This window comes from Chelonia mydas, chromosome 13 (assembly GCF_015237465.2).
Source record: "Chelonia mydas isolate rCheMyd1 chromosome 13, rCheMyd1.pri.v2, whole genome shotgun sequence".
NCBI lineage: Eukaryota > Metazoa > Chordata > Testudines > Cheloniidae > Chelonia > Chelonia mydas.
The window spans coordinates 19,431,307-19,458,377 of NC_051253.2; the positions used below are offsets into that span (position 1 = coordinate 19,431,307).

General features: G+C 43.1%; 2 protein-coding genes across 6 annotated transcripts; one reads left to right on the forward strand and one right to left on the reverse strand.

The window, feature by feature from the left end:
* Positions 1–1,835: 1,835 nt before the first annotated feature.
* TTPAL (alpha tocopherol transfer protein like) lies at positions 1,836–13,338 on the forward strand. 4 transcript variants are annotated; one of them, XR_005227807.2, is made up of 6 exons: positions 1,836–1,987; positions 3,771–4,224; positions 4,949–5,142; positions 7,931–8,041; positions 8,497–8,735; positions 8,985–9,117. XR_005227807.2 is itself a non-coding variant. In XM_027829522.3 (5 exons), exons 2-5 carry the CDS (start codon positions 3,786–3,788, stop codon positions 8,527–8,529), a joined length of 777 nt encoding a protein of 258 aa, XP_027685323.1. In that variant the 5' UTR covers positions 1,836–1,987; positions 3,771–3,785; the 3' UTR covers positions 8,530–13,338. The 4 variants fall into 4 exon arrangements, 3 of the variants coding, with proteins under 3 accessions (XP_027685323.1, XP_007067354.2, XP_043382525.1); XM_027829522.3 differs by having other exon boundaries at positions 8,497–13,338; XM_007067292.4 differs by lacking the exon at positions 8,497–8,735 and having other exon boundaries at positions 8,985–13,338.
* Positions 13,339–14,754: 1,416 nt separating this feature from the next.
* Positions 14,755–26,745, reverse strand: SERINC3 (serine incorporator 3). Of its 2 annotated transcripts, none has more exons than XM_037915227.2 (10): positions 26,458–26,745; positions 23,554–23,715; positions 22,419–22,612; positions 21,550–21,629; positions 20,582–20,719; positions 19,688–19,857; positions 18,309–18,399; positions 17,544–17,721; positions 16,622–16,849; positions 14,755–15,631 (listed from the first exon to the last, which is right to left on the reverse strand). In XM_037915227.2, exons 1-10 carry the CDS (start codon positions 26,494–26,496, stop codon positions 15,493–15,495), a joined length of 1,419 nt encoding a protein of 472 aa, XP_037771155.1. In that variant the 5' UTR covers positions 26,497–26,745; the 3' UTR covers positions 14,755–15,492. The 2 variants fall into 2 exon arrangements, with proteins under 2 accessions (XP_037771155.1, XP_037771156.1); XM_037915228.2 differs by lacking the exon at positions 26,458–26,745 and adding an exon at positions 26,304–26,450.
* Between the last annotated feature and the right edge of the window lie 326 nt (positions 26,746–27,071).

Genomic DNA, 27,071 nt, shown 5'->3' on the forward strand with positions numbered 1-27,071 from the left:
TTTATTATATGGCTAAAAAGCCATCATTCTACTAGCAAAAAAACAGAACAGCTTTGGCTAAAAGCCCATCCTGGTTCAGCAGCGAAATGAAGGCAACAAGTAAAAATAAATAAATATTTAATATACATATAACAAATTAATAAGGACTAGATAGCAATCTGCATATATTAGAATTTATTAAATGCAGAAAATTGATGAGGGAAGCTAAAGACACCTGAAAAAAACCCATAGCTGCCAGGGATAAGGATAAGAAGTTTTTTCAAATATACTAGGAACAAAAGAAATTCTAGCAATGGTATAGGTTAGATGAATATGGTAAAATTATTAATAATGATACAGAAAAGGTAGAAGTGTTCAATAAATAGTTCTTTTCTCTATATGGAAAAAGTAGGATGAAGTACGCATATCACAGGAGAATGACAAAGTGCTGTCTAGTCCACTAATAACTGAAAAGGATGTTAGACATCTGCATCGAGTGATGAACATTTTTAAATCAGCAGTGCGAGATAACTTGCACCCAAGAGTCCTAAAAGAGTTGATTGAGGAGATCTCTGGTCCACTGATGTTAATTTTTAATAAAATCTTGGAATACTAGGAAAATTCCAGAAGGGTGCTAATATTGGGCAATAGTCAAAGAAGGACAAGTGGGATGACACAGGTACCTATGTGCCAGTTTGACTGACGTCAATGTAGGCAAACTAATGACAAGCTGATATGGAATTCAACTGATAAAGAATTAAAGGATAGGAATATAATTAATGCCAGTCAACATGGTATTATAGAAAATAGGTCTTGTCAATAAATCCAATTTCATTCTTTGATGAGATTATAAATTTGTTTGATAAGGGTAACCATGTAGATATAATGTCCTTAGACTTTTATATGGTGTTTGACTCAGTACCACACAACTTTTTGATTTAAAAAAGGCACTATGCAATATCCATAAAGCACACACTATATGTATTGCAAACTAGCTAACAAGCAGAAAGAAAAGGAGTACTTGTGGCACCTTAGAGACTAACACATTTATTTGAACACAAGCTTTCGTGAGCTACAGCTCACTTCATCAGATGCATTGGATGTAGCTCAGGAAAGCTTATGCTCAAATAAATTGGTTAGTCTCTAAGGTGCCACAAGTACTCCTTTTCTTTTTGCGAATACAGACTAACACGGCTGCTACTCGAAACCTAGCTAACAAGCAGATCTCAAAAAACAGTTGTCAATAGGGAAATAATCATTGACTATGGATGCTCTGACACGGATGGGTTTGTTGTACCAAGAAGCAGGGCCCCGCTGGGACCAGTGATCCTGCAGGCAGCCCCAGTGCGGGCTGGGGACTGTGGTCTCTGCAGGGGGTTGCACTGTGATATGCAGACCCTGCTCTGCTGGCAGGACCTGGAGCTGCTTCCCCAGCCCCACGAGGGTGAAGGTACCAAGATGTGGAGTGCACAAGAACACACGCACCTGGAAGGTACCACTACGTGTGTGGGGGGGAGACATCCTCACTCCCCTCCCCCGAAGGTACCATAACATGTGGGGTGGGGAGACATGGCACACCTTGACCCCCTCCCCATTCAGGTATACCAGTGGGGCGCAGCCTCACACCCCAGAAAGTATAGCAATGTGTATGGGGGTGGGGGGGACAGCCTCCCTCCCCTGGAAGGTACCACAACGTGTTGAGGGGTAACGACCCATCCGGCCACCCCGCACCCCCAGAAGGCCCTACAACACGTGGGGGAGCAGATCCTCACCCCCCCCCGGAAGGTACCACAACGGCGGGGGGGGACACACACCCTGACCCCCACGGAAGGTACCGGGGAGCGGGGGAACTAATGCGCCCCCTCCCCCCCGCCGCAGCCCTGGCGTTCAGCGCGTGAGCTCTGCCGCCGCCTTTGCGTCACTTCCGGCGGGCTGTGGGCGCTGTGGTTCCGGGGTCACGGTGTCTGGTCCCCCGGAACGGTTCGTTCTGCTCGGAGCCGGCGCTCCGGTAATTTGCCTGGGGAAGGCCCGGGCCCGGGCGATGGGGCGTGGCGGGCCGGCGTGAGGAGAGAGACAGTGGGGGAGGGGCGGCCTCTCTTGCCGTGGGACCGAGCGCGTGGAGGGGCCGGGGGCGCCCCCCCCCGGATTGGGGGGCTCGGTGCTGCCGCGGGGGGGGAGGGTCTGTGACATTGATACACGGCCTGGGAGGCTGCCAGTCTTGCCCCTGGCGCAGTGGCCGGGACCTGGCCACTGTGCCCGACTGAGCAGGGTCCCCTGCCCGGGGGCAGGTGTTCAGGGAAATCGGCCCCCTCCCAATCGCGCATGGGCGCCAGCTGTGGTGCCTAAAGGGCTGACAGCCCCGGCTGCGAACAGATGGGGGTGATGCTTAGCCCTTGCTGCTGGTATCCAGACTACTACCTAGCCTCCCTGGGGTGTGACGAGAGGAGACATGTCCCAGGAAATAACCCAAACGCCCATCCTGCTCCCTCGCACCGAGGCCCTAGGATCTGCTGTAAAAGATGAAAGGATCAATTTATGCCGTTGCATCAGGGAGTTGATCCTGTGCGATGTTTATACAGATGATCCCTACTCAGTACTCTAGGGGAAGGCACAGCCTTCCCCTCGCCCAACACCTCTTTCAGAAGGGCTCTGTGCAGGTGAATGGGAATCACAGTAGCCACAAATTTAATACTATTTTTTCCTAGTGCCAGTCCCAAATCAAGCTCCAAGAAATAACTCAAATATAGTATTTCATCCTTTATTCTCTTCCCCTCTCCCTTGTCCACTCACCATATGTCCCTAACCCCTGTTTGCCAGAAGCTGGGAATGAGCAACAGGGAATGGATCGCTTGATGATGACCTGTTCTGTTCATTCCCTCTGGGGCACCTGGCATTGGCCACTGTTGGAAGACAGGATACTGGGCTAGATGGACCTTTGGTCTGACCCAGTATGGCCGTTCTTGTGTTTAGGCAATAAAGGACTCTGCAACATAATTCATATTTCCAGTTTGAAGGTATCTGCTGTTTAATCTACTATATATTTGAGGAACTGTTGCAATAAGAATTTGTTTCTGTATCCACTACACTTCTCCAGTCTGTGCACTGCAGTACTTTCCAATATAATTAAGACAGGTACTTCTGGAATGCTACACATCTGACTATAAAGTATCTAATTGCCAAAATGACATAAATGTCATAAATGCTCATTGGCAGTTACACACCACTTTGTAGGGGATCTCAATGAAAACTTCCTGCTGCAAGCCGATAGAAGAGTTTCTTAGGGTAGTGATTGTGACTTGACCAATGCCTTATGCAGAGACTTAGAAAACTTCAGTCAGCTGTATTGATACAGATCTGTTTGTGTAAGAGACCCTAAAAATCCCAATCAGGATAATTTATATCCAAATAAAAACTGAAAGTAAATGAAATGCTAATACAAACTTATTTCTCTTTGATTTACTGTTCGCAGTTTATTGGTGGCATAGCTCCATAGCTCTGTCGTCATCAGCTGACTTATGTGCAAAAGCTTCTTCTAATATTATTTTATACCGTTTTGGGGCATAAAACAATGACATGGTCTAGTAATCTGATTCTAGGACAGGGACACAGGAACTCCTGAACGCTAATTCTGGCTCTAATACCAATTCCCATTGTGCCTGTGATTGAGCCACTTAGCCTCTCTGTGCCATAATTTTCCCACCTGTTTATTAGGGATAATACATATTATGTAAATACTAAGCATTATGACTGATAGTATGGGGATTATTTGTTGTGTGTGTTGTTTTGGACAGACTTCCTGCTAACTAATGTCAGGAGACAGTGATTGTACCCGAACAAGCCCATCCGTGGGGTCTCCATCGGATAATGAGTTCCTGCCAGATCGGCCAAGGTATGTGTGCTCACTGTCTCCTGATCTTATTGCCAAGGCTCGTGAAGAGCTGCAGGAGAAACCTGAATGGAGGCTTCGTGATGTGCAAGCCCTCCGAGACATGGTGTGTAAGGATTACCCTACTCTGGGCACGTGTCTGGACGATGCTTTCTTGCTAAGGTTCCTTAGAGCCAGGAAATTTGATTATGACCGAGCGCTACAGCTTCTGGTGAACTATCACAGCTGCAGGAGGAGCTGGCCTGAGGTCTTCAATAACTTGAAACCATCTGCAATTAAGGCTGTCCTAGCATCTGGCTTTGTCACTGTGCTGCCTCACTTGGACACTGAGGGACGCCACGTTGTCTGCATTCGTCCAGGTATTGTAATGCCTGAATTCCCTGGTTGGAACAAGATTCTTTGTGTCTTTGAGGTATCTCTGACTGTGCCAAAGTCTGTTTCTTGCTCCCTTGCAGACACTGGTGACTCTTGCAGATTACATGGTATTGCTTCCTTTTGAAATCTGAAAAGTTACTTGTGAAAGGATTAATGTCTGTTGTTTGCCCAATTTAGATCACTTTTTTCCAATTTTAGCAATAGCTGCAGTTGACTAAAACCAAAAATACAAAGTGGGTTAATGTGGTTGCCTGATGATTTGAGAAAAATATGAATGTGCAATCAGCCTGAGATAGCAATAAGTCTGCTGTCTTCTAGATGCACGTTTATAATAAGCCTCTTCGACAACAAGCTGGGGGTTCAAGGTGGGGCAAAGAGCCTCTGACATCCCAAATCTGCTTTCAGTGCTGCCAGGTTTGCTGTAAACTGTTTTCATACTTTGCTTTCCCGTCTACCTGCTTTCTTTCTGAGATGAAATGATTTCTCTTCTAGTAATCTGTGCTGGGGAATGTAGGGGGTTCTTAAGACCACGGCCTTTGCTCCTTGAAGTAAATATGGCATCTTTCTTGAGAAATGTTACTGTGAACTAGGAGTGTGGGTGTTAAAGAATAACTTTGGAGTTCTGGAAAATAAATCATGATTTTTTGGCATATATATATAGTCATTTTATATTTACTTTCCAAATAACCATACGTTTTGTAACCTTAGACAGATGGACACCAAGTAATTATCCAATTACTGAGAACATTCGTGCCATATACTTAACATTAGAAAAACTCATTCAGTCTGAAGAGACCCAAGTGAATGGAATTGTAATCCTTGCAGACTACAACGGAGTCAGTTTATCTAAGGCATCTCATTTTGGTCCTTTTGTAGCCAAAAAAGTGATTGGAATTCTTCAGGTAAGGCCTGCCTCGTACACTGTAAACTACTGCTTCTATGTCTAGAGTTCTGCTAATGCTAACAAAGATATTCATATGTTGGCTTTTACCTGAATGCTTTTAAAAATGCGTTTCTGCCTTCTGCCAGCTCTTAATTGGTTGATGCTGGCTGCTAATGGGTCTGACTTTATACTCCGAGCCTCCCAAGTCTGCTGCTACTTTGGTAACTTGCAGTTTGAGTTGTTGAGCCCGCTTGCCATCTGGTAGGGGGAGGATACATGAAGTAAGACTAGGAAGAAGAGACCCCCTTGCTGATCTTTGAGTGTTGATAATATGCTCTGCTGTACAAATGGTCTTTGCTAAAGGAGCTTCCAATCTAGATGGGACATAGAATCATTCACACACTGAGCCTTGGGTGATTGCGCAAATTTCAAGTGGTGCTGCAGGAATTTTGCAGAGTTGACTTTTGAAAGTCTTCCCTGAAAGTTGTGTTTTGAGGAAAGATTTCTAAGAGGAAAGAGGTTGAGAAGAGAGAGGCTGCTCCAAGCCTAGGGGGGCAGCATAGAAGGAAGTGCAAAGCAGACACAGGTTACTTTGTCTGAGTGGCAGGAGAGGAACATAATTTTAGTTGTAGCATTTTCTGTGGTCTAGAGCAGGGGCGGACAAACTTTTTGGCCTGAGGGCCACATCGGGTTTCCGAAATTGTATGGAGGGCCAGTTAGGACCCCTGCCCCATCCAACCACCCCTTCTCCCTGACCGCCCCTGGAACTCCTGCCCTCACTGCCCCCTGCTGCCTCATCCAACCCCTCCCTCCTTGCTGACTGCCCCCCTCCCAGGACCCCTACCCCCATTCAACCCCCCTGTTCCCTGCCCTGTGACCGCCCCAACCCCTATCCACACCCCAGCCACCTGATCCCCGCTCCGAACTCCCCTGCCCTCTATCCAACACACACACACACACCCTTACCACGCTGCCTGGAGCACTGGTGGCTGGCAGTGTTACAGCCGCACGGTCCAGAGCACTAGGACAGGCAGCCATGCCGCCCGGCTGGAGCCATCCACGCCACCGTGCAGCACAGAGCACCAGGTCAGGCTGCGGCTCTGCAGCTGCGGTGCCCAGCAAGATCTCACAGCCCCGCCGCCTAGAGCATTGCGCCGGCAGCATGGTGAGCTAAGGCTGCGGGGGAGGGGGCTAGCCTCCCAGGCCAGGCAGGATGGTCCCGCAGGCCGGATGTGGCCCGCAGGCCGGATGTGGCCCACGGGCTGTAGTTTGCCCCCCTCTGGTCTAGAGGGGAGCATGGTAATGTAACTGTGGGCAAGCTCCTCTTGAATGACTTTTTCTTCTTCCCGTGAGCTTTAGTCTAGTCTGAGCTGTGCATGCTTTTTTGCTGGATCCCTGCAGGGAGAATGGGGAGAGTTCTGTGGAGACTAGAATAGACACTTAATTGCACGCTGGCTAATACTTCTCACCATTCTTACAGAAGTTCCACAATCTGAACATGATTGTTTTGCAAATTGTCTGAATCCACAATTAACTTACACAAGTAAAATGGGTGATAAATTTCAATTGATAAATACAGATATAATAAAATAATTACACAGAAGTTTGGGTGAGGGACTAATACTTATTTAACTTGCCATTGAAGACCCCAGTTGAAATATGGTGTAAGTCACATGTGAGATGAGTGCACTAGTTCTTATTTTATAGCAGATGCTATTTGGCACACTTGAAAGCCTGTGGTGAGAGGAGATGGCCCCAGGGCTTGAATAATCGGAGTTTTTGCTAGCTAGATTTGGGGTAACTTGGCTGACGCATGCAAAGAAGCTTGCCCAGATTCTGACCACACTACCTTGCTTTTGCAAGAGTTATCAATCTCTCGCTCCCAAGAGCCCCCAGCTTCATTAAACATTTTACAGAGGGAAAACATTTGTGCAGTGCAAGTGTCCACTCTTCAGTCCAAGCAATGAATGCGTTCTCTGTACGGCCAGAGTTGGTTATTGGAAGAGGGAAGCGTCAGTAACTCAATGATGAGACCATAATCCTTAAAAACACCTTTTCCCTTTAGTGATTCTTCCTACTGAAAGCCTCCCAGTGAAAGCACCATGACTAACCTTATTTTTTAATTGCAATTTATACTGCAGAGCCCTGTGTTCCACTGGCAGCTGAGACAGCCTTCTAACCTCCCTCTGCTCCATGTGCTGATGTGGTGTCCACCAGTGTAGGGCCCCTTTATCTTTTGCAGTCAATTTGACCAACTGGTCAGATTTCCAGTTGAATAGTAGCAATAGGTTTTCTCCTTCTGTGCAAATACATGAAAGTTTTCCCAAATAACATGGGCTCTGACCTTTAATCATTTAAAATGCTTTGTTTAAAACATGGGCTTCTTTCTGGCCAGTCAGTGCTTTTGATTCCCCAGTAGTACAGGGAATCCGACCCTCAGAATCCAGGGTCATTCATTTTGCGTAATTTTTATATAGGAGCTGCTCCTGCCTTAATTAAAAACATATTTTTTCAAAAGAAGGCTGGGGCAAAAGTAGAGATATAGTAAATGAAATGTACTATTGGCGGTACATCTCCTGATCCAAGAGTGCTGTCAGGCTCTATGTGAGTGCCAGACACTCTGGTTTTTGTCCAATTCTTGCACCCATATACTCTACTTCACTGCATCAATTTACATTTGAACTGCAAATAGAATCTTGGGAGCAAATAGAATCTTGGGACTGTGTGGGCAGTCAGTGTCAGGAAGGTTAAATAGAAAAAGCTGTCCAGTGTTTCTAAACCGCTGTAAAAATCTCCTCCTCCCCCAGGATGGTTTTCCCATTCGAATCAAAGCCGTCAATATTATAAATGAGCCTCGCATATTCAAAGGAATTTTTGCCATCATCAAGCCTTTTCTGAAGGAAAAAATAGCAAACCGGGTAAGTGATTGTGCCTTTTAATATTGGACTTAATGACAGGCTCTTTGCTGGACATGAAATGTAATGAATATTGAAACAGATAAAAGTTGGAAATGGCAGTGTCCTTTACTCAGTCTGCCTGTAACTATGTCATCCTTTGCTTCCTGGCTTTTGTCTGGCTCTGTCATAACTGTATCACTTTGAACATGCCGAGGGTTAGGGAGACTGGTCAGTAGGATTTCTCAGAAGAATGACAGAAGTGATTGGCTTTCTTTGATAAATACAACTTGGCATTTTACCTGATTAAATGCACATTTTTAGGACCTATATTATGTAATCAGTATAGTAACTTTCCTCTGGAGTTGGGATTATTGAGCCAACAGCATCCTATGCATTAATGTTATGTTTGTTGGAGGAAATCTCCTGAGTTGTCCTTTCTCTCACTCCTCTTTATTCTTCCCCTTCCTTTCTCAAAGGTCCTGTGTTGTTGTAACTTTCTCATCAGCTAAACAGGTTGGATGCAGTTCCCCCTGCAGTTCGTTGATTCTTCTCTTTCACATGCAGAAGAGGATGCCTCTCTCCACAAGGCTGAGCGCTGCCTTCTCTGCACTCCCAATCCTTGTGAATGAGTTTAGACTCAAACTGAACTGGAAACGTAGTTATTGTGATTAAGATTTACTAGCTGGATCGCCTATAAGGCGAGACTTTCAAAAAGGTATCGAACTGGCTTCTGCTCTTGCATGCACAATGTTGTGCACTGTCCTTTGCAAAAAGAAAATGATGTTGCTTGCAATTGTGCATGCAGAGCCAGTTGAAATATGCCCCCTTAGAATTATTTAAAGAGCAAAATAGACTCTCCCTACTTGTCATGTGCTGGTCTCGCTGGAGTTTTAAAATGCTTAATTACAAGCTGAAAAGGTGTCTGATACTTTAATAAAATATATTTTGGGATTTTCTTCCTTAGTTTTTTCTTCATGGCCCTGATTTGAATTCTCTTCATCAAAACCTTCCACAAAGGATCCTTCCTGAAGAATATGGTGGCACATCAGGGAAGCTGGACGTCGCTGCCTGGAATGAGTTGCTGCTCGCCTCGGAAGAGGATTTTTTGCATGACTTCTCTCAGCTGGTTCTTCCACGTGACAACTCACCAACTGAAGCTGTAATGAGTGGGGATGCTGAGGAGAAGCAGAATGAAGAGCCTCTGCGAGGCATGAAACCTCAACTCTACTACTGTTATTAACAAGTCAGTTAAAGGAAGTTTTTCCTTGCACAGTCAGTCTAGATGCCCTGTCCTGTTCTGAAAGGAGTAAGAACATAGTGGGGTTATGAACTCTCCTTACCCCAAACCTCCAGTTTGTGAGTAGAGGCATTTTACGCTGTGGAACCAAAGCAAGTTAAAGTGGGTGAGATGGGGGGGGCAAGGCAGAGTTCTCTTTGGAATCTAGGCAGGTCACACAATTCCCAAGCCACCTCAAGTGTTAAGGATTGTTAATCTCAGTGTGAAAGATGCGGTCTAGCAAATTCCTCTTAATAGTAGTGAGAGAAAAAATATCTCATTAGAGTGAATCTCATAAGTGTGTCTCTCAGGGTAAAAGGCAGAAAAGACTTGCTAGTTTGGCAATCATCAGAAAACAGCATCATCACTGCACCCTGCAAAGTGAAGCTCTGTCAGTGTAGATTGTCAAAAATGTCCAAGTCACAGTCCTGGACCTAATTACCTGGTCCTGTCTGTGTACTAGTATGTTCCAGGAGTATCAGAATGTGTACTGGAGCTTCTCCCTGATATTTTGCACACTCTGTGTGTGTAGAATTCCTAACAGATTTGCCCTTTGGATTTGAAAGGAGAAAGTTACCGTAATTTTGTAAACATTGTGACTAGTTATTTCAAAGCATAGTGTAAATCAGACACAAATTCCACTTCCAGAAAATCGAGCCTTTCAGATCATGTATTGCATAGCTTTTTTCCAATAAGATGCAACTTTGAATATTTACAACAATATAGACAACCTGAGAAGAAGTGAGGTCATTCACTCAGATATAATCAGTTGCTCTTTCCTTCAGCTGATCACTTTGATGCCCTGCCTTACTTTTCAACTTCCCTAAGTAACTTAAATAGAATCTATGTGGAAAGATTTTGTAGCAGGTAGCATCTATAGAAGGCAATATTAAGTAAGAGAAAGCACGGTAGTTCTTGAACTACATTACTTTGGATAGAATTTTGAATCTGAGTCTTCGTAAACCAAATGCAGACAGATATTTTTAAAGAATGTTCAGATTTGTTGTATTGCAGTTGTTCTCTGTTCATGTTTGTCCTGATTTAAGTAACACTGTTGCTATTTGTCATCCCCTTGTCTTTGGATGGTAGCTTCTTTTGTAAAGTGTAGACTTTGGTCAGTTCTGTAGGGCTTAAGCTTAGGTTATGTGTTCCAGTACTTCAGATCCTTAGTTCTAATGTCAAATGAGGTTAACACGTTCTGCATCTGTGTAGGCTATTCCCCAAGTTCATTCTGTGTCATGGTATTGAATTTTAAATGAACTCTGAGCACATTATCTTTGCACGTCATGCACTATATAAATAGTGCAAAGGTGAAACCTCATTACAGCCAGGAAAGCACACTGCGTTATTTAAAAGGGTTTGTCAGTGGACAAGAACACTGATTATAACCAAACACCTCATCTTTATAGCACTTTTTAAATGGCTGGAATTTCTTTGGGGGGATAGGGAAGGTAAATCTTTTTACTGAGTGCCGAGCGGGAAACAGGGACCGGTTATCTTACTGTAAATATGAAAGTATGGTCTCAAGGAGTTGGACCATCCTTTTCTCTGAGTGCCAAACTGTGCTTGTTTGAATGTCTCTTCCTAGATTACACCATAGCATAACTTTGTTGCCAAAAAGAGTTTGGGAAGGAATAGATTAGGGAAATCACAGCTCCCTGACTTGGTAAAATGCTAGCTCTTTTATTCAAGCAATAGAAGCATGGGATTGGGTTTTGAAAGGACTAAAAAGTATAAAGCTTTTTCCAATTAGCAGTTCATAGCTCCAGTGGGGACAAGAAGTCCATATCCTGTCACTTGAACAGAAAGACTTTAACAGAACACTTTTACTGTTGTGTAGGATGCTGGCAAGCGTCTATTGAGAGAGAGAATATAGCTTTCTTCTTTCCTTCCCCTTTTTAGGTATGAAAGATAATAGGAGCCTGCCTCTAACATCAATGCATGACAGCCCCTGCCCCTTTCTATACTAGTCTTAATTTTCATGGGGGAAAGCATTTCAGGTGAGAAATAGCATTCCCGTCATTAACAATCAGTCAGCCCCCAACTTTTGTGCAGACCTGGCAGAAATGCAGGGCTGGCTAGTGTCCCTTCATTTGAGCAAAACTTTCCTCTCAGATCTACTGTGCAGTGCTTAACCTTCACGTTGCTTGCCGTTATTGTGGAGATAAATCCAGCTCTTCTTCCACCTAGCAAAATAAGCAGAATGTGGCATAGCTTAGGTTGACAATTATGGTTTTAAGCAATCTAACTAAATTAACTGCCAAAAATGTGTTGGGGTGTCTTGGATGGTTTAAGTGAATGCTGACTATTAATTTCCCTCTGTCCAACATGAAAAATTAAAAAAAAAAACACTCCAGGATGCAGCATTTGTCTTTGAAGTGGGTGCATGGCAGGCTTTATTCTTCCTCTTTCCTGGTTGGGTGGTTTCCCCTCTAAGACTACATCTACACTGCATGCCCCTTTTGGTGGCATGTAGCATACACACACTGCATTTCTCCCTAGCACTAGTATAAAAAGCAGCACAGATGATAAAGTACTCCTTAGGTGAGTAGAGGAAAGCCATGCCTAAAGCTGGTGCATATGTATCCTACTTGCCCCCATAGTGCCTCCCCACTCACTGCTATTTTTAGCAGCATAGTGTCCTGCTGCTAGAGTCTTTCCCCAAAGCAGTGAAAGGTTCTGGCACTGAGGAGCCACCAGAGCTCTCCTGCCCCAGAGCCTTTCCTTGGCATGTGTAGCTACACACCAGTGTGGATGCTGCCTGCTTTTCACTGTGACATGTAGCTACCTCTGCCCTGCATGCCACTAGGGTGCAGTGTAGACATAGCCTAAGAGGAGCTGCTGTCAACTAGTGAAGAGGGAAAGCTCCATGTTAGAAAACTTAACTTCCTCCTTAAAAAGGATTTGTAGGGGGGAAAGTCTCCAGCAACCAGGGCAATACCTGATTTTTTCAGTGCTTTTTCACTCTGGCATGCCTTAAACTATGGCAACCAAACTAGATTTCATTTGTAGCCTCAAACCAAGGTCTTCTTTGGAAGACAAATTGACAGTTTGTAGTACTTTATCCTTAAACAAAATAAGGATGACCTTCTTTGGTCATCTTACTTGTAGATGGAGACTTAAGTTTTCTTCTCAGAACTTTTGTTTTGGAGTTGTTAGACTCTTTGGAATCTAGCTTTTAAATTCATGCTAGCTCTGTCATCAGTAATACAGCATATGTAAACAAAGCCAGTACATTATCCATTACTATCAGCTGTAACTTTTCCTAATTCCCTCATGGGAGCAGATGCTTTGCTTGTCTTCCCAGAGAAAGTGTGGACTCTCACAAAAGGAACTAAGCTTAACATCTAGACACTGTTAGTGCTTTGGGTACCAAAATAATATTTAAAAAAAAAATTGTAGAAAAGTTGAGCTGTCAAGCCCTTTAATGACAGGCAGCCCTTGTGTCTCAGAGGTGGATGGAATTATGAAGCTAAATAGGTAGTGTAGTTGACAACAAGCCCACACTTCTAGTGACTTCTTATCTTTAAAGTAGAAGGGAAGGAAGAGCAATGGAGTTAACTCAAAAAATCCCTTTCAGTATTAGAATTATCTGGCTGTTTCAACTAAACTTTTCTAAAAATCAGTTCCATGTGAAGCTAGCTGAGTGAGGACAATGTTAGAAGTAACAATTCTGGCTAGGCATTAACTGAGAGAAAGGTACTCAAACTGCCTTGGGCAACCTTGACTGTCTCATGGGAAGTAGGACAAAGGTTAATTGCATACTGTAAATAAAATACTTGAATTTATATGAGGGCAAATAGGTGTTATACATACAGAGGTCTTTTTCAGGGAATGAGGGTGTTTTGGCACAAGTTTAGTAATATACATGATTGTTCAAATGATTTTGCTTTTTGGTTTAAGTGGACCTAAAGTTGTTAGGTTTAATATACATCTGTTATTTTGATAAAATGTTTATTTTTATATTGCATTTTATAAAATGGAGTGGTCAATGTATGTACTTTTATTATGCATGACTGGGTATTAAACAATTCTATCATAACAATCTAGTTCATTTTAAGTGTACATGTACAATACCCTTTTTCAAGTTAGGTTAGATGTCATGGAATCACTCCTAAAGATGCAACTTTAAACTTATTTCCCTCTTGCATTTGTATTTAAGTTGTACTAAACTGAGCATGAGCTGCTTCACTCCTACTCAGGCAAACTAAACTCTTGATTCATCAAATATATAGACATGAGGCCAATGCTTCCAGCAAGATGGTTGAAGTTTGAACAAAAACAAGAAGTGCTATCAACTTGAATGTTAAAGTTGGCTCAACTGAAATGCCATTTGGCCATTTTAAACAAACAGTCTGAGAATCTTCATAGGTGAAAGTAAGATGTGACCTGAATCTGCTGAGATGCAAGAAGACATGTCTATTCCAACTAATTAACTAAACATAGTTAAAGTACCTGTAATGGGAGATAAATCTAGCAGTAGACAGCATTTGGTAACTGGTAAAAACTCAAGTAGGCTAGTGTGCTGTACACCATGCAGTCAGCATCCAGGATAGAATATGAAATGAACATCTGTTGCCTAGTATCTACAACTACATTAAATAAAAAGGGAGTCCTAATATCTATAAATTAAAAGGTTATCTGACTGCTAATTGTACTTTAGGGTTGGCTGTAAGATAGAAGATAGTGGGTAGGCTTTGCCTCTTGTCTAGCTTTTCCATCTTTCCACCCTTCCTTACCAGCATACAGTTGTGTATCGTGTCCTTTGTTATAAACACACTTATTGGCCAAATTACAACTCCTTAGCATGTCCACTTCCTGCTATGGCTGAGAAACTTAAACATGCTCTTAGGCGTGAATTGTCACCAACATTTTACTAAAAAGAAAAAGGAGTACTTGTGGCATCTTAGAGACTAAAATTTATTTGAGCATAAGCTTTCGTGAACTACAGCTCACTTCCTTCAGTGCCTTGCATAATGACAGGTTTCAGAGTAGCAGCTGTGTTAGTCTGTATTTGCGAATACAGACTAACACGGCTGCTACTCTCAAACCCAACATTTTACTGCATCCTAGTGCACATACAAAGCTAAAAATTAAAGACGTAAGCTTGGATACCTACCTCCTTCTGGTAAAATAACCAGTGTTAGTCGTCTAATTGTAATAGTCTGCAGTAAAAAGATAAGTCCACTTTGCTATGTGTTTTGTAAGTGTGCTCATCACAGACTCACCATCCAATATATGATTCAGCATCAGAGGACTGGAATGAAGGTGTAATGACCATGTTTAATCAGAGCATAGATTAAGTCATATGACACACCATTTGAGCCACATAACTTTCCTTTAAGTCATGTGGTAGGCTAATACAGCTGCTGAAGTTAATTCAAAATATCATGGGAGATTATGAACTTGCTGCACCAGTCCCTGCACCTACCTGGAACAGAGTTTGAAAGATGCTTTGAACAGTTAATCTATATTTTAATCAAATGCATTTATAGTGCAAACATTGACAATGTGTATTAACTCAGACAAGCACAAATTGAGAATTAATAAAAAAATTTCCAGCATAATTTTAAATTTGAAACAGAAGTATCTGAGTTTAGAGTTAAATCAAAGTTAAAATATTTGGCAAATATACTAAATCAAAGCATAGTTTCCATAAAACCTAAAAGTATTATTCTGGGAACAGGAATTACAGTTAACAGCTACACATCTTCAGGATATTGGTCTTGGAGGGAATGTGTAAGTTTCTGCCCACAAACAGGAGGGTGCTCTTTTAGACAACCTTTTGCAATGGAATGTAGAAGCTTATGCAGCATGGCTTACACTTCCACATACTGAAGCATTTAGTGCATTATGCTAAAAACGCAGCTTCTTTTATATTACTTTGTGTTTAATTGTTCTCTTCAATATTGTGTTTTTCTTCTGTGCTGTAACACTACTACAGTTGTGGTGATAGATTTCAAAAATGCACTAACAGCTAACCTCACGTATAGGTCAAAATAAAATAGTATCAAAATTAATGTAGTTGAGATACGGCATCAAGCATTACACAGTCCAGCAGTTTCTATCCACCTGCATGGAACATGAACAGATGCATTTGCCTTAATTTCAAGAAATAACTGAAGCAATACATGACGTTTTGGCTTTCAGCAGAGGAACTTCAGGCATTTTCATAATCTCAGACAAGCACAATCATTTAAGTGAAGTCCCGACTGGTAATGACAAGAGGAGCCACTAGGGTCCAGACATAGAGAAGGAGGCAGACCCAGCTTGAGGAGATCTTCACCCACACAGCTGGCCACTTGCTTGTCATGGTTTTGAAGTCTGCATCAGGGCTGTAACAATGGAAAAGAGTTGTTAACGACAAGCCTCCTCTTGCCACCGTCTCTGCACTTTTACTGACCTGAAGGTGCAGCATGTTTGGAACATTCCACCATCATTTCCAAAAAGGCTCCTTGTCTTATAAGTGAAGACCCTAAACTGCAAAATCCCTCCTTTCAGAACTTTAGAGGTGTCCTGCCACCTGCCAGTCTATGTATGTTTATGCATCACCATTCTTACAATTGACCCCACAGCCAGTTATGAACCAACTTCCGTTCTTTAATTACAGGCAGCTGTTCTTCCATATACTCTTTCCTTGTTTAAGACAGCACTCACAGCAGCACTAAATGAGAAAATGCAAGACCACCCCATGTAGTAGGTCAGCCAATCACAAGAAAAAGGCAGTAAGTAGGTGGTGGGGGCACAGCCTCAAGATGGATAGTCTCAATAGCTCTGGGGGAACCCTCAGCACATAAGTGGCTTCCATGTCTGTAGCTGCCAACATTCCTTCTCCTGTTTGTCTTCTCAATCTCAAGCTGGGCAAAACCAAACTTTTCGAAGGACAGAGTCCCTGACTAACTCATTATGCCAAGAGGAGGAAAGAGACACAACCACAGGAATCTGAAGAAAAATCTAGTGAGTCTGGTATCTTTTGCCCTTGCAAATTTGGACAATCCTTTATGCAGGCCGCCCCGCCCCCTTCTGTCAATGCCTCAATAAAAAAAAGCTAGTCACCACAACTTTGATGCAACTATCATGAAGGAAAGATCTGAAACCACAGATATCCCAGATTTAGGAGTAGCCTTCAGACTTCCAATCCCTAAGCTACCAGTGAACTCACTGGATATCAAGGGGAATGGGGCATAAGAATTCCTCTCCCAGCAGGAATTAAAGCTGCACAGATAGTCAGATCAGCCACCCAGAGTTGAGGTAGCAGGTGCATCTTTCACCTACCTTCGTAAATATATTTGATGTTTAAAAAGTTAAACCCATTTTGTTCCTACCTGTACCAGTTAGTGAGCGTCATCATGATGTAGAGAGAGGCAAGGAGCAACATGAAGTGAAAGAAAGCGTAGCTGTACTGAACTGCCCCTTTCTCATTGTCCATGACCCGACGAACTTCTCCATCTTCCACAGATCCACCATCCATTCCCACAGGGTCATCCAGCATGGCACTGTCACTCCCAGACAAAGTCAGCTTGTTCACCTGGCTATTACTAGAAGAGCGGATGCTGCAAAGTGACCCAAAAAACAAAAGTTAAAAATCCACCCTAGAGAACACAGGGGTGGGTTTCACTAGTGACTATAACTAGTCAAATCTTTTACATCCCCCAAAATGTGTTGCGATTGACTGACATTTTTCCAAAAGGGTAAACAAGGAACGCTCCTTAGGAGATCCATTTCCATTCATGTTACATATCGGAGACCCAAATCTCTGGAATAGGAACATATCCAGAGCAGCGTCAGGTGCCTCTGGAGAGGGATATCACTGCAGGTGGCAGCATCACACCAGCAAGTTAACTCCTAGCCCCTGCTAGAGCTGGAAACTCAAGACTAAATGATTCCAGTTGCTATCAGTGGAAGCAGTGTGCTACTTCTGAACTTCCAGTCCAAGCAAACACCTTACCCCAATGTGTTTATTGTGATTGGAGGTCAGTTCAGAAACTCCTCTCCTACTATTTACCTCTGACTTAAGTAACATTCCCCTCCCCACTTCATGCTATTATGGCCTATTTTAGCTTAAGACTTCAACTGGTGAAGCCTCTACCCTCCTCACAGTTTTACTAGTCTTCCATATTTTTATTTGCCCACATCAAGCTAGACAGAGCCTTGTGTGCAAGGCAGGTAGATTTCATTCATAAACGCACCCAGTTTTCACAAAAGGAAGGCAAGTGCTGTTTCTGCTTTGAGTGACTCAGATCTTACCTAGAATACAGGAGACAAAGAACAAAGATACCAAGTCCAACAATACTCTGTGCATCCCACCACTGCAAGGACTTTGGTGGAGCCTGAGTAGCAGGTACAACAGTTGCATTAGCTGGAGTTATTGTGGGTGCAGTTATCTGTGTGATGATGTTCAACAAACTTGGGTTGCAGCTTCTATCTGAAAGAGGTTTACAGAAAAAAAAAAGTTTAGTAAAACTCATCCCTGTCATCTTCTGTCAGCCAGGTTTGTAGTCTAGAGTTTCTGCTGGACTTCCAATTGTTCTTGGATTCCCTAGTAGCATCAGTGGCAAGAAGTCTTCCCACATGCACTTGACTAGATTAGTGTACTCCAATCAAGCCCTTTCTTAGATCTTTGCACAGATACCATCCTTCCCACATGCCCATCCCCACACTGATTCTCAAAATATTTAGTTCTGTGTTTCACTAGGAAGGATTTCACAAAATGCAACAGATAAGCCTGGACTAGAGAATTAACTTCAGTCCAGACCTTATCAACCAGGTCTTCGGGACCTCCAGAATAGATTGCTGCAATATGCACCACACAAAAGAAAGCCACTGAGAAGCTGAATAGGACCACCTGACTATGTAGCAATTCTATACCTGAGTAAGCACACGTTGCAGGGATTCTCAAATGCATCATTTGATCATCAATCCCAGCACAATGGCTTCTGATAACAGTAAGCTCCACTGACACGTTTGTTTTAAAAATGGAATACCTTACTACCAAGGCAGATAGATGCTTACCAGGCTCATTAGACATAGCTGACCAAGTGAGATACATTGTGTAGAGACTAATAACAGAGGACTGGAGGAGGCCAGAGTGAGGTTGATGTTCCTGTTTAAAGACAAAATGCTCTCCAGAGTCAAAAATGGCATTTCAGATACAGCTGCATTTAATCCTAATTGCTGCAGATTTGCCTAACATCTAGTACAGGGATCGGCAACCTTTGGCATGTGGGCCGCCAGGAAAATCCGCTGGTGGGCCAGGCCGGTTTACCTGCAAGATTCAGCTGATCACAGCTCCCACTGGCCGAAGTTCGCTGTGCCAGGCCAACGGCGGCTGTGGGAAGCCAGAGACACATATTCATCCCTCTTGACCCAAATACATGCACTGCGCACACCATCTTTGATCAGAAGCTCTTGCTTGACAAGACTGACTGTAGCAGGTTTGCAAAATACGAGTCTAGCATATAACTTCTGAGCAACATCTAGTAATCCTCTGTGGCATATTAGCAGAGGTGATGACTCAAAAGAGATTTTTGCGGGGGGAGAAGCAGCTTTAGAACCCAAGACCTATCTTTAGCAGATATGCCCAGTATTCTTCAAAGGGTGTTTAACCAGGTGAAGCACGTGTATTCTACCTGATGCAGAACTATTTTGTTTAACAGACATCTAAACAGGTCATCAAAGTATCTCCCTGTTACAGTCACCCAAAATACAACCATCCAAAGTCAACCCTCAATTTACCCATGTGGAAACCTGCATTAGATAAGAAGGGTTGCAGAGTTATCATAAAGGGCAACTTGGTTTCTTACAACAGCAACACAGACAATCAGAGCAAAGGAAGACTAATCTATCATCATTCACTGTTTGCAAACTAGGCCAAGGGTTCTTAGAAATTTTCATAGCGCACCATATCTCATGAAAGTTTTCAAAAGCATCTTAATGACTTAAGAACTTAAATCCAATTGATGTCATTTAGGTATGCTGAAAGTTTTACCCAGCAACTCTTGGATGCCTCCCCTCTGATCCAGGATAGCTGTAGTATCTCTGAGGCAACCACAGCAACTGCTTTCACTAAGTGCACCAAGAAATAATTTGGTGCATTGTATTTCGGATGTGTCTAATACAATGACAGCTAGAAATCAGCATCATGTGACATGCCAGCTTTCTGCAGATGGTCAGTAAAATGTTCTAAATGTCCACAGTTCAGGAACTATTGCGTTAGGCTCAGTTTTCTGCTTATTTCTAGTTATCCCACACAATCATTAGCATGGTCTCATCCTGTGACAATTTTTTCTGAATGTGTATTATAAAAACAGCAAATGTATTCTTTAAATCTCCTTTGAAGTTATTGCTATCTGTGTACAAAAGGATTTAACCAAAAATAGAAAATGTAGTACCTGAACTTTTGGAAGGATAGAAATGATGGAAACAATAATGCACAAGATCATATTAAAGCTGATGAAGAACTTGTTCTCGGTACAACCATCAGGTTTAGTGTAGAATACATAGAAGAGCACAACAGAAATTATTGACAAGATGTAGGTCAGGCTCGTACAAGAAAATAAAGCTGAAAAAGAAAGACAAGTTAACTCAACACAGGGTAGAAACAAAATACTTCTGCGGGCTCCCCACTGGAGCACTTATCAGCCCTGAATTTTAGAGGCAAGATTTTCTCTACCCCACACAGACTGGGTGCCTTTATAGTGCTCTTCTTTCAAGTTATTTATAATCTAAGGAGCCACAGAGGTTAGTGTTCTCAGCTAAAAGAGTTAAGTTAAATTGCTAATTGTTATGGTTTTGTTGCTGGAGCCATTTAAAAAAAAAAAAAAAAAAAATCACATCAACAGCCTACAAGCATGAGGTGCAAGCCACATTATCACCATTATACAGACAGGGTGACTAAAAAGAGCTGAGCTGACTTGCCTGAGGACATTAAGGGAGTCAATGGCTGTAGCCCTGTATTCAGACCATACCTCTCTATGTAGCTGGGCACAACAACATTTAAATTTTATTTCTTATGACCATCAAACTGGACAGTGACTGACAGGTCTACTTCCCATTTTAATTAATGTGACTAGAACCAACGTGTACATAGAGCTATAGTGGAGCAACACTGCAGCTTCTACCTCCTCAGATACCTATGGAGCTTCAGCTGTAGGATGCAGATCAGAGTACAGCATGTACACAGTGGCAGGGCTGTAAGAGGCTACATCTTATTTTTGTACTTACACTATGTACGCATGGTTTGTTTCTTCTAGTTAGGTTCTGCATTCTCCGATTTAGATACCTACCCACATACCAACACCTAGAATTTCCTTCCTCCATTCGTTCAACCCAGGACTCGTTCCAGGAGTGAGCAAAGTCCACAAGCAGCACCAGCTGGATGAGGATAAAGCAAAAGGCTCCAAGAATGCCAATAATAAACCATGCTAGAAAAGACATTAAAGGGATTTAAAGTTAGAGTTATTTCTCATCATTTGTATTTTACTAGGTAGAAAAACTAGCCTCAGATTAACCTATAAACTGGCTTATCAGCTTTTAAGAGGAATAGTGAAAATATAGCCTGGAAACTCAGTCCCCTAATACTCTATGGCATCGATCCTGCAAATACTTACACATGTACTTGGCTCTACAGCATGCAAGTAGTTTCACTTACTTCAATGTGACTCAAATTAAGCACGTGCTAAGTATTTGCAAGATTGGGCCCAGAGTGTTTTCAGAGAGAAGAATTCAAGATTTAATTTAAGACACTATTTTCATGTACGTAAGTGACCATCGAAGTTTATGAAAGGTGATTTAACTCCCCAACAATCCTACAAAATGGGTGCAAACAGTACTAGTCATAGGTAAACACTTCCTTAGCATAGCTGACTGAAGAGAATAGAACTTCTTAAAGGTCTTTGCAGAAGATCCCTAAAATGCCTTGGCAAACAAAGTCTTTCCCGACATCTGCTAATATCAACAGTGACAGAAGAGAAATGAAGATTTTGTCAGTCATACGAACACTTGAAATAATTAAGGTATTTAACTATAAATATGGAGCTCGGCCCCGTTTATCTGAAACACTGCAGCTATGCCCCAGGACATGTACTGCTTACCTCGTTACTTCCCTAATTACCAGAACATTCCAGGGCAATAGGGTTGCACTGTATGTATTCTACAATAACCATAACTTGGAATGCACCAACTATAGCCTCTGGTAATTTGTGAAAAAGTTCGTATTTTCAAAAGCGATTCCACGACTATATATTAACTTTACCTCTTGTGAAAGGCCCTTCAGGAATGTAAAAGGCTCCAACCATGATACCAACTATGGCAGCTATTTTGAAGAACCAGAACCTTTTTAAAATAAAAAGACAAACATGTTTGACAGTGTTGGTCCTCTATCTGTACAACGAACCCCGTTTTAAGTGAACAAAATATGGCTGATTAACAGACATGATTGTCTAATAATGACAGAACAGAATTGTATACGTCTATTTGGGGATGCTCTGAGATGGTCTTTTCACACAGGAGACTGCCAAATAAGAGTAGTCTTTTGATACCTGCACATGCTCAGACAAGGTAGTTATACACCCAAATGGGTTCTTGGTGATGAAATAATACCTATAACATTTCACAACTGAATAGTGTGAAAACACTGTTCAGTGCTTTAGCCTGGAGAGAGAATGTTAAATAAGACATTTAACAAAGGCTGTTATTTTAAAAGGTTTCTTTTAATTAAAGTATCCTAAAAATATATTTGTCAAGAGTCTCCCTTTCCACTCCATCTTTATCTCCCTTTTTTAAAAAGATGGCGGCAGTTTTAAATGAACGCCAAACTCCAGAGAATGATAAGTGTTTGGGAAAATGACAGAACAGGTGAGTTATCTGATTTCAAGGCATAATGTTTCAACATCTGATCATCAGTACTTTAGAAATGCAGTGCAAGTAGGAGGCTTCCTAGGGATCTTGGTTACCCACACACTTTCAGAAGCAGTGCTCTCTAGCAATCAGCAAAGGAACTAAAGGACTCAGTCCAGGCTGTTCATCCAAATATACCTAAGGAATCTGTCACTATCTGGGAAAGAAACTGTTAAGAGACAGATGAAGCAAGTTAACAGGCAAGTCAATACCATGCCTACATACCCATTGTGCACTGAGGCTCTCGGATCGTTACTCGTTTTCACTTGTATCATAAGAAGAGAGAAAATGAAGAAGAACACTGCCATGGCAAAGCTGATTCGATAGACTGCCCTGTATCCAACCAGCACATCGCAGTTGACAAAGCCATTCATGTGTGGTAGCTTGGTATGAAGCCCCTCATCACAAAATCCAGGCACCTGGATAAAAAGAGGACTTGTAACTTGCAGTTCTAAGACTGCAGTCACAAATATGTGGAATACACAAATAACACAAGGGTCTCAGCTAGCTTCCCTCTGGTAGCCATTGTGAGAAAAGGCTTTGCATCTGGTCCACAGGCAGAGATCAGATTTGTTCCTAGTGTCACCTTTTCCTCCCCATTTCACTGCATAACCAAGACAGAGAGAGTAACTAATTTATCCAAAAGGAAAAGTATCAGGGTGTAAGGCTTAGAGCAAGGATGTGAATTTGGTATCCTCATTCTCTAGGCTTGAGGTGTCCAAGTGTCAAACATGAAATCAATATTTCAAACTAGGAGCCAAACAGAAAACCATTCCATATATATATTGTGGCAAGTCTCCATTATATTCCTTTGCCTACTCCTGCCTGGCAGCCTCAGTGGCACCTCACTTCTGAACAGACAACTGGACTTTTTGGCAGAACTCAGGCCACACTGGTCAGTTAATATTTTTGTTGCTCCAGGTCTTGGAATCCTCTTTTCCAACCACCACCCTAACAGGATCCTTTCTTCCTATTCAAGGATTTAAATCAACACAGCAGGAGCATCTGAATTAGTGGTGTAACATAAATCTCTTCCCCAGCAACGTAAAACCTGAATGAACTGCTCTACAGAGAGAATTTGCAGGACAGTGACAGACACTCTGAGCAGTGCTGTGCTGAAGACAATGTGAATTTAAAAGAAAAAACATAATTGATTTAGTTTACATTTCAATTATGTACATGGGCGACGCTCTAGCAATCCAAAGATTTACAACACAGTTTATTTTTCTTCTATTCTGAGAATTTCCCCCCTTTCAACATCTCCAATTTATTTGGGCACGTGTGTGTGAGGTAGTCCACAGCGAATAATAAGGTCATGGCTTTGTTACAAAAAGATCACAAATGTCTTATATATACACACCTTTTTCAGCTGCTCTTCCATTCCTGGTGCTAGCATGATACAGGCAACAAGCGTACTGAGAAGAAGGAGGAAGGCATAGATAAGACGTGTCACTGTGGAATTCTTGCTGTTTGGACAACATCGGCACAGCAAACATGAGGCACCACTGCACAGACATGGAATCTGGAGAACCAACATGGGAACAGTAAGGGTATTTCTCTATACAGACCTCACTTTCAAAAGGGCTAAACATTATCATTAACCACAGTCCCCTACTCAGCCAAATACTGCTTCCCTGGAAATTAATAGCCCCAGTCACTCACTTCCTGCAGAAGTTATCACAAAAATTAGAGACCAAAGGGATCAATTTAGACATCAAGATTCACCTTGATGGCATTTTTCCCCCACAATAAATTCTTTATTGCTCTATCGTCTTAATTTAAAAAGTGTCTCAAGTGATGGCACTCCCTTTTACACATGATTATATTTTTAGTTTTATAACAGTACTCCAAGGCATAAAATTATGCATGTACAATACAGTTTAGTTTACAAATCAGAAGATTAAAGAAATATGGCATGGTCATGTCAAGGACTCGAACCCCAGACGGCACGGTTCGTTGTCTGACCGCAGAGAGACAGACAACACCAGCAAGGTCCAAACACAAGCTCTTTATTGAGGACTGCACACAACAATAAAGAGCGGCCCGTCTCCAAGGAGAACCAGCTGCCTCTTAGGTAAAACTAGTAGGTTTTTATAGACAGTTCCAGAGTAGCAGCCGTGTTAGTCTGTATTCGCAAAAAGAAAAGGAGTACTTGTGGCACCTTAGAGACTAACCAATTTATTTGAGCATAAGCTTTCGTGAGCTACAGCTGCATCCGATGAAGTGAGCTGTAGCTCACGAAAGCTTATGCTCAAATAAATTGGTTAGTCTCTAAGGTGCCACAAGTACTCCTTTTCTTTTTACATAGACAGTTCCGTGCATCACAGATTATTCATTAAGCAGCCCACCCCACCCCTTAGTTAAAGTTCTCTTTCTCTATTATGCATGTATACCTATACCCCTATTGTATATAGCTTTTAGCAAGTCCTAATGCCTCACCAAACTTTATCACTATGGTTGTCAAACAGGAGACGAGGAGTTAAGAACAGACATAGAACAGGAACATGGAGTGGAGACAGTGTGTCTCCTTATCTAAACAAACCGTTCTCAGAACATCTGGTACAAAAATGCAGGTCTCCCCTTATGTCACTCCGAGCAACTTAAACAAGTATTTTTTCATTCTACTTATCTCGTTCAGGGACTTTCCCAGCAACCTTTATTGGCCTGACTTTGGTTCGGCTGGCATAACTGCTTCATGTTTAATTATTCTCACTTAACAGTCACAAGCCCTGTAATTACATTAGGACAAGTAGTTCTGCACTTCTCAGCATGAACATGCAAGACTTATTTTGCCTTCTACTTATTACAAATGGCTACCAGGCTGTAGGGACCCACTAATAGGAAGGAAAAAACACAGGGGGCAGATTTCACAAGCAACACCACTCCCCTTTTTAGAAAAAAAATGTCTATAATTCATAATGTGCATAAAGTTATACTGGGGCAGCAATGAATGATTTGATGTTGTCAGGAATTCTATTCCTCATGAATTGTGCATGCTCAAATTTGAAGTTCTTGATTACAGAGAAGCTTTAGGAGATGTTATTTATGAAAGGTTGAGTGTGTTCATTTCTTTCTACTGCTATCAGCATTTATCAATTATGGAAACAAGTATTTAAAACAAGTTTCTCAATTTCTTATTTAGAAAGTGATTTCAAGAGCATCAAGCTTAGGAAAAAACCCAGCCTAATCGGTTCCAGTGTTTTATGGCAGTACATAGAACATACAGTACTAACAGTTTTACAACTATTTAGCTACATCTTAAAAGTGTTTCAAAGGTCATTGTCAGTAATTTACACCCAAAAACAACATAAAAAACTGAATTAAATAATTTATAAGAGAACAGTTCTTGTTTAAACTTAGACATACCATTGCAGTATTTGCAATCTTAGCACTGGACTAATGCAAGAGAACTAGAAAGTGAAGGTAGCAAATACATTTTCATTGTTTTAAGGTTAATGAAATAAAAGTAGTAACAACAAAAGACAACATAAGTGGTGTCACTAGATGTTTAAGATTCTTTGTTATAACAGACTAAGTAACCAGCATTTTTTAAAAGCTTCGCTGCCTCACCCCCCCGGGGTTTGTGGACTTTGCCCTACAATAACCCAAATGAGCCTGTGCTATGTTCTCAGAGCAATTTGTGTGTTGTTGATGACGCAATGATTACTTCCTGTGTTACGCTTCCCGAAGTTACAAACACGAGGAGGGACTTCCCACAAATAAACAAAGAGAATGTCTATAGTATTCAAAATGAGGCAGGAAACCCCTGAGCTACGGCAAGAAATCCCCTGGGTCCCTCGGGACATTTACCAAGTACCACTTATCAATGTCAACCCTTCCCCCCACCGCCTGCCTATCCAGCTCGAGCCTAGCAGCTCCTGGGGGCTGGGCCTGCCTCTCGCTATGTGACCGTACAGCGCCGTGCACAAGGTCTCTAAACTCGGCCACTGCCTGAAGGCGCCCCCCGAACAGCCGCGATACAGGGCTCAGCGCCAGACACAGCAGAGGCCCGCTGGCAGCCAGCGACACTAGGACCCAGAGCTCAGGGCGGCGGGGGGGGGGGGTCCTCCGGGCCTGGAGACGAGCGTTAACGGCAGTAACAACACCCACCCCCGGGCGACCAGGCCTCACAGCCCCATCCCCCGGTGGTGGGGCGGAGGGAGGAGCAGCATTGCCTCTGCGCGGATCACACCGGGCTCCCGCGATGGGCGGAACTCGCACCCCGCCGTCAGCGCCCTTCAGGGGAGGCCACCCCGCCACTCACCCAGCTGGCCAGCGAACAGACCCCCAGCACGGCCCCCATGGTAACGCAGCGGCTGCTTCAAGCTCCCTTGCCGCTTCCGATTTCTTCTTCTTCCCCCCCTGCAGCGACGCCACCTGCGTCATCACAGTGCACCCGCCCCGCAGCCTAGCGTCATTGGTCACGTCCTGAAGTGTGGACGCATGGAACGATCCGTTAGGAGAGGGGAGGGGAGGAGGCAGATCAGCCAATGAGAAGACAGAGAGCCCCTTGGAGGGCGGGCTGAGGTGGCAGCCTCCACAGCGGTGATCGGTGACGTTTTGCGCAGCGAGGCAGTCATTGGCTGAAGAGACCAAGTGGGTGGTACCCGTGTTCGAGCCGGCCTATGGGGGCACTTAGTCAGCTGGGTGGAAGGTGACAGGAAAGGCCCGAGGCCGTTCAAGGTCCCCGATATCTTCCACCCCGTGGGCGGGGCCATTGGCGGCTCCTCTCCCCCTCCCACCAACTGCTATGGCAACCGCCAACCGCCTCCCGGGGCATCAGGCCTCAGCCTCCCCTCAAGGCAAGCCGGCCAGCCCCACCACAGGGCCACTGTACCCAACCCCAGCAGCCGCGGCGAGTATCTGGAGAGAGACCAG